The 15,258-nt window shown below is 38.0% G+C and overlaps 1 protein-coding gene across 1 annotated transcript in view; it reads left to right on the forward strand.

Annotated features, from left to right (window-relative positions):
* Spag16 (sperm associated antigen 16) overlaps positions 1–15,258 on the forward strand; it is a 766,492-nt gene that overhangs the window by 525,951 nt on the left and 225,283 nt on the right. Inside the window, exon 14 of the mRNA XM_051190419.1 lies at positions 7,692–7,757. Within this exon, the coding sequence (XP_051046376.1) occupies positions 7,692–7,757 (66 nt within the window). The remainder of the gene's footprint in view (positions 1–7,691; positions 7,758–15,258) is intronic.

Here is a 15,258-nt window from a genome sequence, read left to right on the forward strand (position 1 = left end):
TCTCTCTCACACACACCTGTATAGATTTTAAAGGTTTACACATTTCCCTATATGTGTTTTACATTCCCTTTAGATAAAAATCACTAGTACATCAAAAAGCCATTTCATAATATAGCTTGTGAGCTGGAGAGAGGTCTTTGCAAACTACTCTTCCAAGGGCCCACGTTCAGTTCCCAGCACTCATGTTAGGCTGCTCACACTTGCCTGTAACACCCATTCAAGGAGATAATATGTCATCTTTAGGTTTCCCCCAGTGCTGCATGGGTAGTCATTTATAAGCCTAATTTAAAATAAAATAATAAAGTCATTTAATGATATAGAGCCTTGGGGGTTAATTAAAATAAATTTATTTTATATTTTAAAGTCTTAATTTTTTTCCAAATGCTGTCAGATTTCTTGGATAAATAAGAACCATTCATTATACCATAAAAGGAAACATGCCACCCCTTAACTCTGTCCTAATTTTGGTGATAAGTGGTTATTTTGTGCATGCACATATTTTTTAAAATGTTCATAACTTCAGTGTTGTTTGTTGTTTTGTTTGTTTGTTATGAGACTGGGGATCATGTATCCCAGTTTGGCCTCCTCCTCCCTCTGTAGCTGAAGATGACCTTGAACTTCTGAGCCATTGGTTCCCTCATCCACCTTGCCTGCCAAGTGCTTAGGTCACAGTGGTGCTGATGATCCACTCTAGAGGTTTGCTTATGCCAAGTAAGCTCTGTAGCAACTACCCTACATCCCAAGCCCCCCTTCTTACTTGTTTTTATTTCTATTAGACTTTTAATGAGCTGTTTTTGCAGTCTTGTTAATTTTTCATATGGCACTATTAACAGTAAGACCTTTTAATATATTAAAGAGACCAGCTTAAGCCACAATTTTTTGTCAGGTAAGGAAGTTTTGTTGCAACTTTCTCTGAACATCATGATTTCTTTTTCACATTTCTATTCTCTGTTCTTCATAGTTTGGAGGTGGGGCATCTCTGATTATATCCCTCACTCATGTCAAGACCTAAGAGAACCTCACACTCCATCATGTGTGCTGCAGATGCCTGCTGAACAGAAAGGGACCCTTGGGAGGTATTGCTCCTATAACTAAAGGCTAGGAAGGTGAGGATGGGAGAAGTCTGTATTTCCTGCTACCTACTCATCATTCATTTCACCTTCTTGCACACAAAGGTGTTAAGTGACTTTGGAATTAGACAAAAAGTGGTCACAGCGAGACTTATTGTAGTGAGATAGTCCTTCCACTTATAATATCCCCATCTCACAGAGTTGTGCTCTTAGCACAATACTTGGGAGTCATAATAAATAGTAACCTGCAGCTTCTCTTCCAACAGCAGTTATCAATGCCCTGTTTAGAGTGTTAAGAGAGAATGGCAGCATCCAAGTGTGAATCTACTCTTGAGCTTGACCCATCTTGCACAAAAGTGGGGGAATCAGGCTGTGCACCCATCCAGTGTTGTAACTGATGCTATGGAAAGCTAATCACCAGGAGGATGGTTTGTTTTTGTTGTTCTTTTTCCATTTTCATTTGTGATCTCCAGGCCAAGTGCTTACTCCTTGACTGAGCACCTGTTTATCAAATTCTACAAAAACTGTCTTAAGCCTTGTGAATAGTACAACAGTAGAGAAGATATGTTTCTCTCCTGGAGCTTCAGTGACAGCTGGGATTATCTATGAATCATTGTACTTAATAGTGAGTTATAAGGAGATGATCTGCTTGTTGTTCATCAGTGAAAGGAGTTGATTCTTGATTCAGGACTTGACACAATAGAAACTTTCTTCTCACTTACCAGCTTTCCAATAGAAAGTTGATGGGTTGTCTCTCGTGGTTGGTCATAAATGCAGACTCCTTTTGCTTTAATTCCCCTTGTCATCCATTGCCTCAATCTATAACCTGTAAATGGAGAAATTGGTTAAAGGATTAGGCAAGTATACTTGGGACTTATTTTACAATGGGCAAGGAATAACTTAGTCTCATGGGCATGCTTGACCCTGATGTTGTGCTCAAGGGGAAGAAACAAATTTCATGAAAAGCGTCCTGCTAAAGTGACGGGAGGCTGTAAGAGAGAGAGAGAGAGGTCAGGAATATTGATCTGAAACACCACTAACTTGAAAGTGGAGTAAGATGAGTTTGAGTTGACAGTAGAATAAAGATGAAGATATGTACATGTTTAGATGAGAAAACTGGAAGCCCAGAATCAGTGAAGACTGGAGCACACTAGGACTATAAAATAAATGGGAAAGACAATATGACAATTCACTTGTGATTAGATGTAGGGCTTGCAGTAGAACAAGTGCCCAAGGTTCATTGTGGACTTAGCCATCTCTCCCAATAGCCTATGAGCTTTCTCCTCTGCACATATTTCTATCAGATTCCATCTCTCTCCTTTCCTTTGCTCAAGATCTTATTCTGTTGTCTATACTTAATCTTCCAAAACTTCTGTACCAAACTCATCCCACATCAGCCCTCTGTGCCTGGGACAGGCCCCACATAGTACCTATCCTCTGTGCTTTCTTCTTTTTCAATGTATTTCCTTAGCCCACAAAATTGAAGATCTGTTATCTTGTTTGCAAAGTTTTATGGATTAAATATGTTTGCCCTCCCCATCCATGTGTTGAACCAGTGAGATGGTTATGAGATCATAGTGATAAGTATATTCGTGATAAGTGTACTCCTTTTTTACAAGGTGATAGGTCAAACACAGCCAGAGATAAAGCTAAGGAGAGCTAGAGGGAGAGGGGAAAAGAAAATGGGAAGAAGGACAATACAGGATGAGAAAGAAGAGAGTTGGAAGCAGAGAGAGATTGAGAGAGAGGAGGGGAAGGGTGGAAAGGGGGGAGATTGAGAAAGGCAGAGAGGTGGGGTAAATACCAAGGACAGAGAAGTAGCAGGATATACTAAAGAAAGCTTTGCTCTGATATGCAAACTCCAGCAGAGGAGAGGAAGACCTCTGGGCTTGTGAGCTCTGGACACTGCTTCAGATGAGATGCTTGTAAGTCTCCAGACACCTTACCAGTGTTGCTCTTCAATCATGTTTTAAGCTGGTATGCCAGTGCTGTGATGGAAAAACTCAGCCAATGAAATATATAAAATATTGAAGGAACAGAACTAATGAAAGAGAAGAATGATAAAGTTTGTGATCATATTGGAAAGTCGAGAGCCATAATTCAGATGTTAGGAAAAGGGCTTGGAATTTGTTTTTATGTCACTGTGATTGTTAGGATGGCTGGACATAGGAGAGTTAATTGTGTTATGTGGTTCAGGCTTTCCTGATTCCATACTGCTTGTGAGAAGAATGTGTGGCATGTAGGTAAGCCTGAGAAAGGAGACTAATGAGGAAACTCACAGGATGCTGTCCCCCATCAGGGAAGCTGTGGTGGAGAGAGACAGAAGTGAAAGGAGACTGGCAAGAGGTACTGCATGGCAGGTGGGGATGGAGAAGAGGGAGGACATAGACTGTCACATGCACAGGCTGTGGTTGTCTTCTTTTGTGCTACAATTGGTGATGCCACATGTATCCTTCATGGAGTAATGATTTTCTGAGGGTGAGAGAACCAGTATACATATAGCTGCCTTTTGCATATTACATCTGACATGCTCTACCAGATTGGTCCCCAGTGGTAACAGATGTCATGCAGAGCAGTGGACAGGATTCAGAACATTCAATGATGAGAATCCATCACTATCCCTAGTGATTCAATATGTGCTTTAGCCACAGGAAAGGATATAACAGAAAGATGGAGTTTGAACCACTTGCAGAATAGTAGCTGAGCTGAAGGGAACAGAAGTGGTCATTTATCCATCTCACTCTTCTGTTGCTCTCTGAATCCTGAAGGACTTTTCCATTTCCAGGTCTCAGGTGATATTGTTAGTGGGGAGCAGGGCAGTGGCCCAAGTGGAATAAACTGGAGGGCATACTTTAGCCACACAGATGACCTTTTTAAAGAGTTCAACAGAAAGAAGGCTGAAGATGTCCATCTGGAAGTCATGGTGTTTGCAGTGATCATATATATCTGGCATACACATGTTCGTTATTGTTTCAGCTCTACTCAAAATAAGTGTACCTAGAAGAGGGACTCCCAGTTGAAAACATACCTCCTTAAGATTGGATTGTAGGCAAGCCTAGGTGTCATTGTCTTCACCAATGATTGATATGGCAGTGCCATCCCAGGGCAGATGAGTCTGATGGGTATAAGAAGACAGGCTGGAAAAGCCATGAAGTGCAAACTAAGTAAACAGCACTCCTTCGCAGTGCCATCCCAGGGCAGATGAGTCTGATGGGTATAAGAAGACAGGCTGGAAAAGCCATGAAGTGCAAACTAAGTAAACAGCACTCCTTCATATTAGTTCCTGCCTTTAGGTTCCTGTCTTGAGTTCCTCCTCCAACTTTCCTCAGTGATGGATGTCACCTGATAGTTGTAAGCAAAGATAAACATTTACTTCACAAGTTGCTTCTAGTCATGGTTTTATCATTGCAACAGAAACCAGAACTAAGATAGCATATAATTGCCTGATTTTCTATATGTGAACCACATAAGTACAGATGCTTTGGAATCCAGAAGAGAGCATTGGATCCCTGGGATTAGAGTTCCAAGCAGTAGTGACCCTCCCAATGCAGGTCCTGGGAATCAAATTCAAGTCCTCTGCAAAAGCAGGGCATGCTCTGGCCCTCTGAGCCATCTCTTCATCCCCAGTGCAAATGTTTGTTAAGCTCTTTGTGACAGGAAGCACGCTGCATTTCAGTTCATCTTAGCTCATCCCTACCAACAAAACTAAAGGTTAAACAGTCTTACTTCATTGCACATAGGCCAAGTGAAGTAAAGCTGTATGTTTAAGGCCAGACAGTTATTGTGTGCCAGATCCAGAAACTAAGGACAAGCCCCTAAACTCAAGGGTGCTGACAGAAACCACCTACCATACAGCTTCTCTATGTGAGAGAATTAAAGGCCAAACAGTGTGCATAGGTCGTGTGATAGTTTTATAAAGTCTTCCTCTTTTGTATTCCCTTTGAACAAAAACAGTTTTGAGAAAAATTCATCAGAGAAGTTATTCCACAATTCAGTGTACCATTTTGGATATTGCTTTTGATTAAGGCTGTTTGCAGACTAGACTATTAGTAACCCACATATTCTCTCTACCTCAAAAAGAATAGACTTACTTTTATCTCAGGAACAAAGCTCAGTAGAAAAAATTTTAACGTTTCTTAATTCATGGAACATTTATCTTCGAGTCAGCTTTTGTTATAGCAGCACAAATGTGGTCAGTCAGCATTTCCATTACATTGGTGCTTCCAGGGATATTCAAGAAGCCTCAGAGGCTCCCCTTTGAATTAAAACTTGGCACTCAGGAATTATATCCAGAAACTACATTTTCCCTACCAATTAATCAAATAATTTAGAGGTTCTCAAATTTAAAGGAGACAAAATGCAAAACTTTATCTGTGCAGAAAAAAATGTTTGAAGGTAACTCTTATAAATTAAAACTTTATAAAAATGTTTAGCATTCATTGTGCAAGTATAATATTGTACTACTCTATAGTCATTCTCAAAGAAAATGGATTTGAAAAGTCCATAAATAAGCATAGTAGTGATTATAATATCTCACACTCAACCTGTTTGGCTTTGTGAGTAATTTACTTCTACTTTGGGAATTGAGATGATTTGTGGTCCTTGGAATAATTGGGTTAAAGGGCAACAGCATCAAGAAACTGGATCAGAATAACAAGAGGATGGGAGCAGACCCTCAGAGACCATGAACTTGCTTCTCTGCACTCTTTTATGAACTCCAAATTTATGTGGAGAAATTCTGAATACTGTGAACACAGATTAGCAGCATGCATTGATTCTATAAAGAGACACTGGAAATTTAAAATGCTGGCACAATAGCAACCATGAATCCAAAATGCAGCCTTGTGACAAAGGACTTGCAAGATTGCCTAGTTAGGAAAGTACCAAAAATGACCAGTAACATTGAAGGAATACTGAACAATCTGCCTTTCTTCTTATTTTGTATCCTTTCTCCCTCTTTAGTCTTTTAGGACTTCAATGTAGTGAATGACAATAGACCTACTGAACCCAATTACCAGTCCCCAACCAGCTACTCTGACTGTCCTTGTTCGTCCAGAAACCTGCCTGTTTCCTCTGGCTTTTCACTGTATGAGGAACATTGGTCAAAGCAAAGTCTGCTCTGACTTCTACTAACTTCAGACCCTGTGTAGACTTACTTTCATGTGAGGCCAAAGGGGTCACTCTGTTTAATCATATTTGCTAGTAGCTCCTTATAGCAACAAGGAACTGTGTCCACTGTGTCCCTGTGTCCACTGAAGGTTTGCTAAAATGAACCAATACAGACAGTTTAACAGGAGAAAACACAAACAAAGTTATTAACCTGTTAGTTTGTGCAGGGAGTTCAAAGAAGGAGCAGCTAGCTGGGGCTAAAAACCTTCTTTGTAGGAAAGAAGAAAGTAGGGGCTGGAGCAAGTTCTGAAGCCTGGCAATGGCATCAGGGAAATTGATTGGGCCTAAGAGAGAGATAGGAGTTGACAAGTGATTCTGGAGCTGGAAAGCAGAGATGAGCATCTAGGAGGAGCTTCCAGGATATGACATCATTCCCCTTCCTTCCTGTCATTTCAGCTTCCCTGGATAAAGAGAGTTAGGCAAGGTCTAAGGATGATGGCATTATTTTGGGAGACCTTCTTCTTCAGTCAGTCCCTTCTGCACCTGGAGGAAGAAGGAAGGGAAAATAGAAAAATGGAGCCATCTGGATTCTGAGACCCTGTCTCCACCTGTGCACACCAAATTGTCACCCATTGCTATCATTTTCTGAGCCCCAATATGTCTCAGTCCAAAACTAATGCTACCTTTTACCTGGTTGGATATTTTCTTCTCATCTCTACCTTTTAAATAAAATAGCTGCCTCCTCTCACTTAACGGTCCAGGAGCATGAAACTGTGATTCATTTTGTAACATAGGTAGCAGGCACATAGAATTATGCCAAGCAGTATTGATGATCCAGAAACTTATTGTTGAATAAATTATCCAATCAAGTCAACAAGAAGCTCCAAACAATAGTTCAGTTTTAATCTTCCCTGTGTCTAAAGTCAAATGTAATCAAGACTCTCCATTGCACATCAGTTTCAATATGAAAGGGCCCACATGTAGCTTCCTCACTGAGCTACGAATGGGCCCATCTCTCCTAAGAGAATTTAAACTGAAGCATTGAGATTTCCAAATTTAATTTTAGCTACATTTTAGAGGAGGTAAGGTGAGTGGATAGATGTCTGCCTGTCTGTCACAAATAAATAAATTCTTATTATGTAAAATACCATCACACATGTCTATAGCATTTAATACATGTAATAATATTAAAACTAAGTTTTGAAATGTGAAGTTTCATTCTGGTCTTATAAATTTAAAAGAAAAAAGATAGATCCACATCCATGGCCACAGTGATGATAGAACTATGCTGTTAAACAGATCATCACTAGAGCAACAGGTAGAATTCCCTTCCTACCCCATGGTCCTAAACAGGAAGAGTCCAGCACAAAGAGCCACAATGTGAAACCTCAAGCAAGCCCTGTCTCAATTATTCTGAATAGTGCTCAATGGAATATCTATTATTCTATTTTCCATCTTTGCATAATGAACTAAACACTACTTAAATAAAATCATCTCTTCTTTGCCTCCTAGGGTAAATGTGAGCACTCTCTGTATGGTCACATGCATTCCATCAATGATGCCACCTTCACATCTAGGGTGAGTAAAATTCTCCCAAGAAATCCATACCACTCTTCCTATGTCAAAATTAACTTTAATGAAAGTTATTTCCCAGGTAAAATGAAACCTTAATAAGCTAAGGACAGCAAATGAGGAATTAATGGTAAACAATAGGAAAATGTGTAGAAAGGGAAGATGGGTGCGGAACTTTATAGCTCAAATACAAACACACACATGCATGCATTCACACACACACACACACACACACACACACACACAGAGAGAGAGAGAGAGAGAGAGAGAGAGAGAGAGAGAGAGAGAGAGAGAGAGAGAGCAGTAGCAAGAGAGAAGAAAAGAGGAGGAAGGCTTTAATCTCCTAATCACCTCCTGCAATACCTTTTGGTCAGCACTGGCTTCAGCATTTAAATGAGATAAATGGCGCATTAACTTCGATGTTTGGGGGACTGAGCTGGGGGTCTTGCATGTCTTGGTCAAACAGCCTACATTGACTTGGTTCTTACAATCAAAGTACTGCTATGTAGCTCGAGCTGTCTTTGAACTAACAGTAAAAGTCAGACCAGCCTCAAATACCTGTGTGATTCTCTTCCATCAGTAAGTGCCACTGTGAAGATTTCAGCCTAAAATGCAAAATCTTAAAAGGGGCAGAAGTGGAATGTAGAAAATAACAGTGGGAGAATAGATTCTCTTGTGCTCACTACATATAAGTTGGTAAGAGAGCACTTTATTTGTGACTAGATGTATTCAGATAAAAGGATGGCTCAGCATTGCTTTGAGTTGCTAAGCTAATTGACAATGTCTTTAAAGGCATTCAGATAATCATAGGAGCATGATTTAAGTTTGTACCTTCTCAGATGAAAGCAGTTTGACTGGATAGATGACCTCTCAAGTTCCTCAAACTCCATAATTTAATTACATCTAACATCTTAATTCATCTCCAAGTTCCCAGTAGAGTAAAAACTCCTAATTCTATATGCCTCCTCTTTTCCAATTAGCTGAAAAAGAAATCTGATAGATTGCTCACTTCCAACTTCAAAATGACAGCATAGTCAAAATTCTGTTACTGCCCTGCTCTTATTATCCTTAAGAAAGAAGGAAAAAAAACACTCACTAAAAATTAGATCTTCTGAGGGAATGTTGAGTGCTCCAACTGAAATTGTGTGGCTGTGCCTGCCACTCCCGAGGGTTTTGAAGATGGGCACTACAACAATTAGATTGTCACAGATTTGTCTCTGTAAGGAACATTCCATTTAATTGACTGTAGTGAGCCAATTAGTTGAAAAGTATTATATTATGGATTGGCCCTAGATACCAAGTAAGAATTTATTTCTAATAGAATATCGAGATACTTAAGCACTGTGTGCCACATGATATAGGATATTTATGCTAAAACTTTATTAAGCCCTTCTCAAGCTCAACAAAATTAAATGGAAGTTGAAATGAAGTAATTTTATATTTCACAAGTCTGGCATTTTATTTTGGCAAGTATAACATGGTGAAAACAGCTCACCATTCAGCATTATGAAGAGTAAAGTGAATAAATGTGGAAACTCCCAAATTAGATTTGCGGAATTGGCCATCCCAGCACACACACATTGATTGTGTGTATTTCAAAGGGCCAGATGATATGAAATCCAGGTCCTTACCCCCACTGCTCGTAGGAAAAGGAAGGACAACTTCATCACTGTTGCGCACCAGTGTCCCAAAGACTTTCTGAAAACTCCAGTTAATTAGCTCTTCTAAAGAATTCATTAAGTATTAAAAAATGGTGTTTTGTTATGATGGCTCACATCCGTAGGTGAAACTTATGGCCACCAGTGTTAATTGTTTGGAAAATGCATCTTACATAACACACCTGCTAAGGAACACCAGGGATAGCAGTGTGAGTACCGAGTACAAAGCCATAGTGACAGTGTTAACACTCAGGCAAGCATCAGTCAAGGCAATGGTAACAGTCATGTTATACACTGCACATACATACAACAAACACATTTTAATTTCATAGAACCTTGCTAATTGCCTCTAGAGATGGCACTGTTACATTCATAGCTAAAATTGCATTTGACAGTATATACAAGCACAGTTTCAGGAAAATGCTACAGTTTGATATTAGTAAGCAGACATCACATGTGTAACAGTCAGTGCCAACAGTCTCTGGAAAACATTTACGGAAACAATTTGCATATGTCCCTGAAAGCTGTGTGAGTCGAATTTTACGTCATTGTTTATGAAAATTCTAATGTCTACAGTTGTGACTGATTTCTCTCTTGGAAATAGATTTTATTTAAGTTATTTTAAGGAAACATGAAAGTGTTTTTGTTTTTCTTTCTAATTCTTATATTAAAGCAAGACCAAACCATCATAAAGGAAAGAGGTGGTTATTTCTGCAAAATATATTAACAGACCGGAAATGTAATGTGATAAAAGATTAAAAACAATTATGGAGCACTTTGACTTGTATGGATCATGTATAGAAAGAAACTGAAAATGGCGGTCCTATAACATATCTCCCCTGGCATCTGTTTGCCAGGATATCTACCTATGATTGACTGGGACGGAATTCCTTCAGGTGCTTCAAAGTATCTGTTGGATTCTTTCTACTTCTTTGGTTAATTTCATTTTCAGTTTAGTCATTCCTAGAAATTGGCCATGCAAACAGTTGATTTTTATTATATACATACTGATGCATGTTCTTAGTTCTTTGACTATAGTTGGCCTTGCTCCCTTCCTTCAGGGTTCCATTTTCTGTTTGCTGAAGGATATTCTCTGGTAGTTATTTCAGGGAGAATGTAAAATTCTGAGTCTTTGCATAGCTGACAATTCCAGTTGTTTTTTCTTTTCTTTTTTTACATTTCAGTGTTCAATTTTTTTTCCTCCTGGCACTAATGTTGGAAGGAAACTATTGTCCATGGAACAAACTGATTCTTTGTAGAAAATAGTTGACTTTTTTCACTTATATGTTGTGATATCTTTAATATAATTTATTTGAGTTTTTATAATCCATCTTGTGTGGATTTGTGTGCTTTTTGTGTGTTTAAGAGCTGATATCCTTTTTGTGAATTGTCTTCATACAATTCAACTAAAATTATGGCATTGTTCTTGAAATACTGTTTTCTTGTCTATCCTGTCTACATTTTCCTTTAGAAGCATTTGTATATGTTTGTTAAAACTTATCATTCTAAATCAGTTACTCATAAGTGTGTGTGTGTGCGTGTGTGTGTGTGTGTGTGTGTTCATTTGGAGATAAGAGGTTAACCTACAGTGTCATTTCTCAGCTGTGGGAGCCCGTGTTTCTGGGGCTTCTGTTGTAGACAGCCAACTTGCTGGTTCATACCTTATAGGGGAAGTGTGGAGTGAGAAAAGTAGGTAAAAATACAAAGGCAGAAACACAGGATGGATTCAGGCGGGCAATCCAGTGATACTGAACACCCCTAGTTTATTCTTCAGCATTCTTAACTATCCCAGCCAAAGGGGGGGGGGGGAGATTGGCTGAAGACTTCTATTATCACATATAAGAAGCAAACAGACTTACTTCCCTTAGTCCTCCAAGCATTTGGTAACTACACCTGTCATCTGGCCTTCAGGGTCAAGAAAAACACACCTGAGCCCAAGTCTGTTGTTATTTAGATAAGACATCTGCTACCTGCAGTAGTCATACCTTAGACCTTTGACTTATTAAGTACAGTTTTGAACTCTCTGATCTTGAGGCAAGATGGAGAGCAGCCATAGTTATGGGCCCTGACACTCAGCAGCCTTCCACCATGCCTTTAGAAACTAAACCTCTCAATTGGAGCAGCAGCTCACCAATTATGTGAACTCCAGGGATCCTCTTGTCTCCTCATACCCAGTGGTGGGATGAAAATCAGTGCCACCACACTCAGTATTTTCTGTAGATACTAAGGATGAAACAAACTTCCTCATGCTTATATTACAAGCATTTTAATGGCTGAACTATCTCATCATCACTGTACTTAAATTATTTTTAAATTCCCTACATTTTTATTTTTGTGTTTGATTTGAAATAATTTTCCCAGATCTCCCATGACTTCTCTGAAACTATTGTGGCAGTTCTCAGTGGAGGTTATGCCTGTAGCCTAGTACATTTTAGATTCTGACTATGCCATATAAAAGTTAAAAACATATTCATTCAACATAAATAACACAACTATGAAGCCACAATACATGGTTTGTACATTACAAAAATAATAATACTAAAATTCTTCTAAATTAATTATGCAACTATTGAAATGGAGCATTTTGTCTCTTTCATATTAGAATATGTCATATAATTATTAGTTAGTAAAGACTTTAATTTTTTGAGTGAAGGCTCATGGTAAAAAGCCTTCCTTACTTATTCTTTCAGGGAACACAAGTTCAGTTCTCAGTACCACAAATGGTGGCTCACACAAGTTATAGCTATAGCTACACACACACACACACACACACACACACACATTTACACACACACACATTTACACACACACACACACACACACATACAAACGTATGTGTACATGTGCATGCACACCAATCTCTTTCAAAGAGTCTAATTATAAACTGAAAAAGTTTAGGTGTTTTCCTAAGTGGCCTCTATGTGCACATCTATGCATTAATTTCACTGTCCTTTCTTTAAATTCATCTATGAACAATTATCTCCAATAAGTATTGCCTACTTATCCTCACTTGATTTTAGCAATGAAAAATAAAATTCCTGTTTCAGATGTGTGTGTGTGTGTTCTAACAGATTCAAGTAGAAACAAGATTTATGTAGTTTTGATATCTGGCCACTTCATATTAAAATGCAAACTAGTTAGGTCATGCAATCATTGACCCTGAGAAGAACAAGGACATTGGGCTATATTCATACAATACAAATATTTCAATTTTGTTTACTTCTTCAGCACTCAGTCAAGTCAATAATGTTGATATTTGATATTTGATGTGAGTTTGTATTCATTCCTGTACCTACATGATACGTAAGTCAAAATTTATGTGTGCTGACAAACAGTACATTAGATTCAGTCCATCTAGAGAAATTGGAAAATAATAGAATAGTAACATGCAATTTCATTTTCCATAATATTTTAAAGATTTCAGTGTTTCTACATACTCAAAAATAAAAATGAAAATCTTTTAAGCTTGTGTAATACAACTTTAACTAAATATTTTATTAAATAAGGTTTTGCTCTAATCATCTTCAAGGAAAATAAGTTCTAATAAGAAATAAAACACAATGAAAGGTAAACAAAGGAAGAGTTTGTATACCCAGACATTCTCTATTCTTAGAAATATCACACTAGAAATACAAAGAACAACAACAACAAAAAAAGGTGTATTTAAGATTATCTCACACAACCTCTTCAGTAAATCCTATCTATAGACAGTGGTGGTTCTATATAGACCTTTTTTTTCTCAAAAGCACATGAAATTCAGAAAGCTTTATGATTTTCATGTTTCTGCTGTTTATACTTTGGCTATAAAGATTATTAATTTGTATTTATAATGATGCCACCCTTGAGTATTTATGACAAAAGTTCAATAAGTAGTTCGTCCTTAGCAACCCTTCACTCAGTACCTGTTTTGTTCTGGGTACTGCTATCAGTGTGGGTTCAGGTTCAGTGTTAAATGCCAAGCCCTGTCTTTATGGGCCTCAGATCCTTATAAGAACCATAGGCAGTAAGCAAACAGTGTATATATAGTAAGTGCTGCCTATCAAAAATAAACCAGTGTAAAAACAAATCATGGGGAGAAAGTTGGGACGGTACTAGTAATAGAGGCACACTGTGAGAAATGATATCAGGGGAAACAGGCAAAGAGTAGAGTAGAAGGAAGTAAAAACCCCAGCAGATGCCCTAAGGCCAAGTTCCCAACGTGGCAGCATCTTGATGTGATGGAATAGCAAGACCAGAATACATGCACAGGACTCCACTACATCAAAAAAAAAAAAAAAAAAAAAAAAAAAAAAAATTGACAACTAACAGGTAATTGACAGTGTAGGCTGTGGTTACAGATTAAACATGGTGTGATGGTGGCCACCTAAAATTATCTAAAGAGTATATTCTGTGGTTCCAAAGATGTTTCTTTACGCAGTATGCCCAGCTTATAATAATTATACTAGAGTCTATGTGTCTATGTATAATGTCTTAACATTTTAATGGCATGGATCTTTGCATGATTATTTTATAGAAACTAATCAGTCAATATTGGTTTTCTGTTTACAGAAAAAAAAAGTTCTTCTTCAGAACATTTAGTCAGCTGATCTATAATACCAAGAATTTCCAGTTAAAAAGTTTCACAGTAAAAAATGCTCTAAAAGCACAAAATACTAATATAAAATTACACATCTCTCATGATTGTGTTCAGTCTTGCATTTCATTTAAAGGTGTGGAAAAGTACAAATATGATAAACAGCATGAATTTTCTTAAGAGATTACTTTCTGTATAAGGATGGTGCTTAATGCACCCGACATTGTCCCCGAATCATATAATTAGAGCAAAAGGAATTGTCACACCAATTTACTCATAGCATAATTACAAGAACACTTGATTATCTCCCTTAATGTAATTTTCCTCACTTAATTGTGTGTTCTCCAGTGAATGTGACCTACCGAATACACTAATAAGTGACTGCCAGATAACATGCCACACCAACAACAGAGCCTGCCCTTCCTGTAGAAGGAATTTAATTGTGTAACAAGTATGACCCTTTGGAGAAAATACTTAAAACCTTCTGTCTTTCAGTACAGTAGAAGGGCTGGAATGACCTGGGACAGACTTGACTTGAGTTTGGATTTTAGGTCTGGCATGACAGTGTCACTGTGATGCTTGATTTTTATGCCTGCTCTGTTTATCAGCTGAGTCAGCATGCTCAGCCATCTCCCTAGTCTCTGTTTCCTAGGGTGTTTGAGTTTCTTGTTCATGTTTCCTATTCTAGGATAGGAGGATAGATAGTCATGACGTGTTTCTGATTGACATACCTAATACCTTCTCCATCTGAGCAGGAAAAAAAAAAAAAAAAAAAAAAAAAGGATAATGATCTTCAAGATAGCCAGTTCCTTTTTTATTGGGCTTGGTTAAGGTATCTTCTTAGACTGGGGAATTTTGTTTTTTGAGAAGTAGTTTTCAATTTATATATTGAATTAGAACTATGAAAGAAACCAGGTCATTAAATTTTATAGTACAGATTACTTCTCCATTGTGTCATAAAGGTGATAAAAATAAATCCATAAATAAATCTAATCCATGCAATTCCAAGATTATAACTTTTGCTGTCTCAAAAGAGTATTCCAGGGATAAATAACTGTATATTCAACATATATGGATATCTTACTTGTGGAAAAAAGCAAAACAAAACTATATTTTATTAAAATTAGAGGTGACAGGGCCAGGGTAATGGCTTGGTAGGTAAAGATGCTGGCTACCAAGCCCAATAATCTGAGTTGGACCTCAGGGTCCAACATAGTAAAGAGAACCACTGGTCTCCTGCAAGCTGTACTGTGACACCTGCATCACATGCACCATG

Source organism: Phodopus roborovskii, unplaced genomic scaffold (assembly GCF_943737965.1).
Source record: "Phodopus roborovskii unplaced genomic scaffold, PHOROB, whole genome shotgun sequence".
Classification (NCBI taxonomy): Eukaryota; Metazoa; Chordata; class Mammalia; order Rodentia; family Cricetidae; genus Phodopus; species Phodopus roborovskii.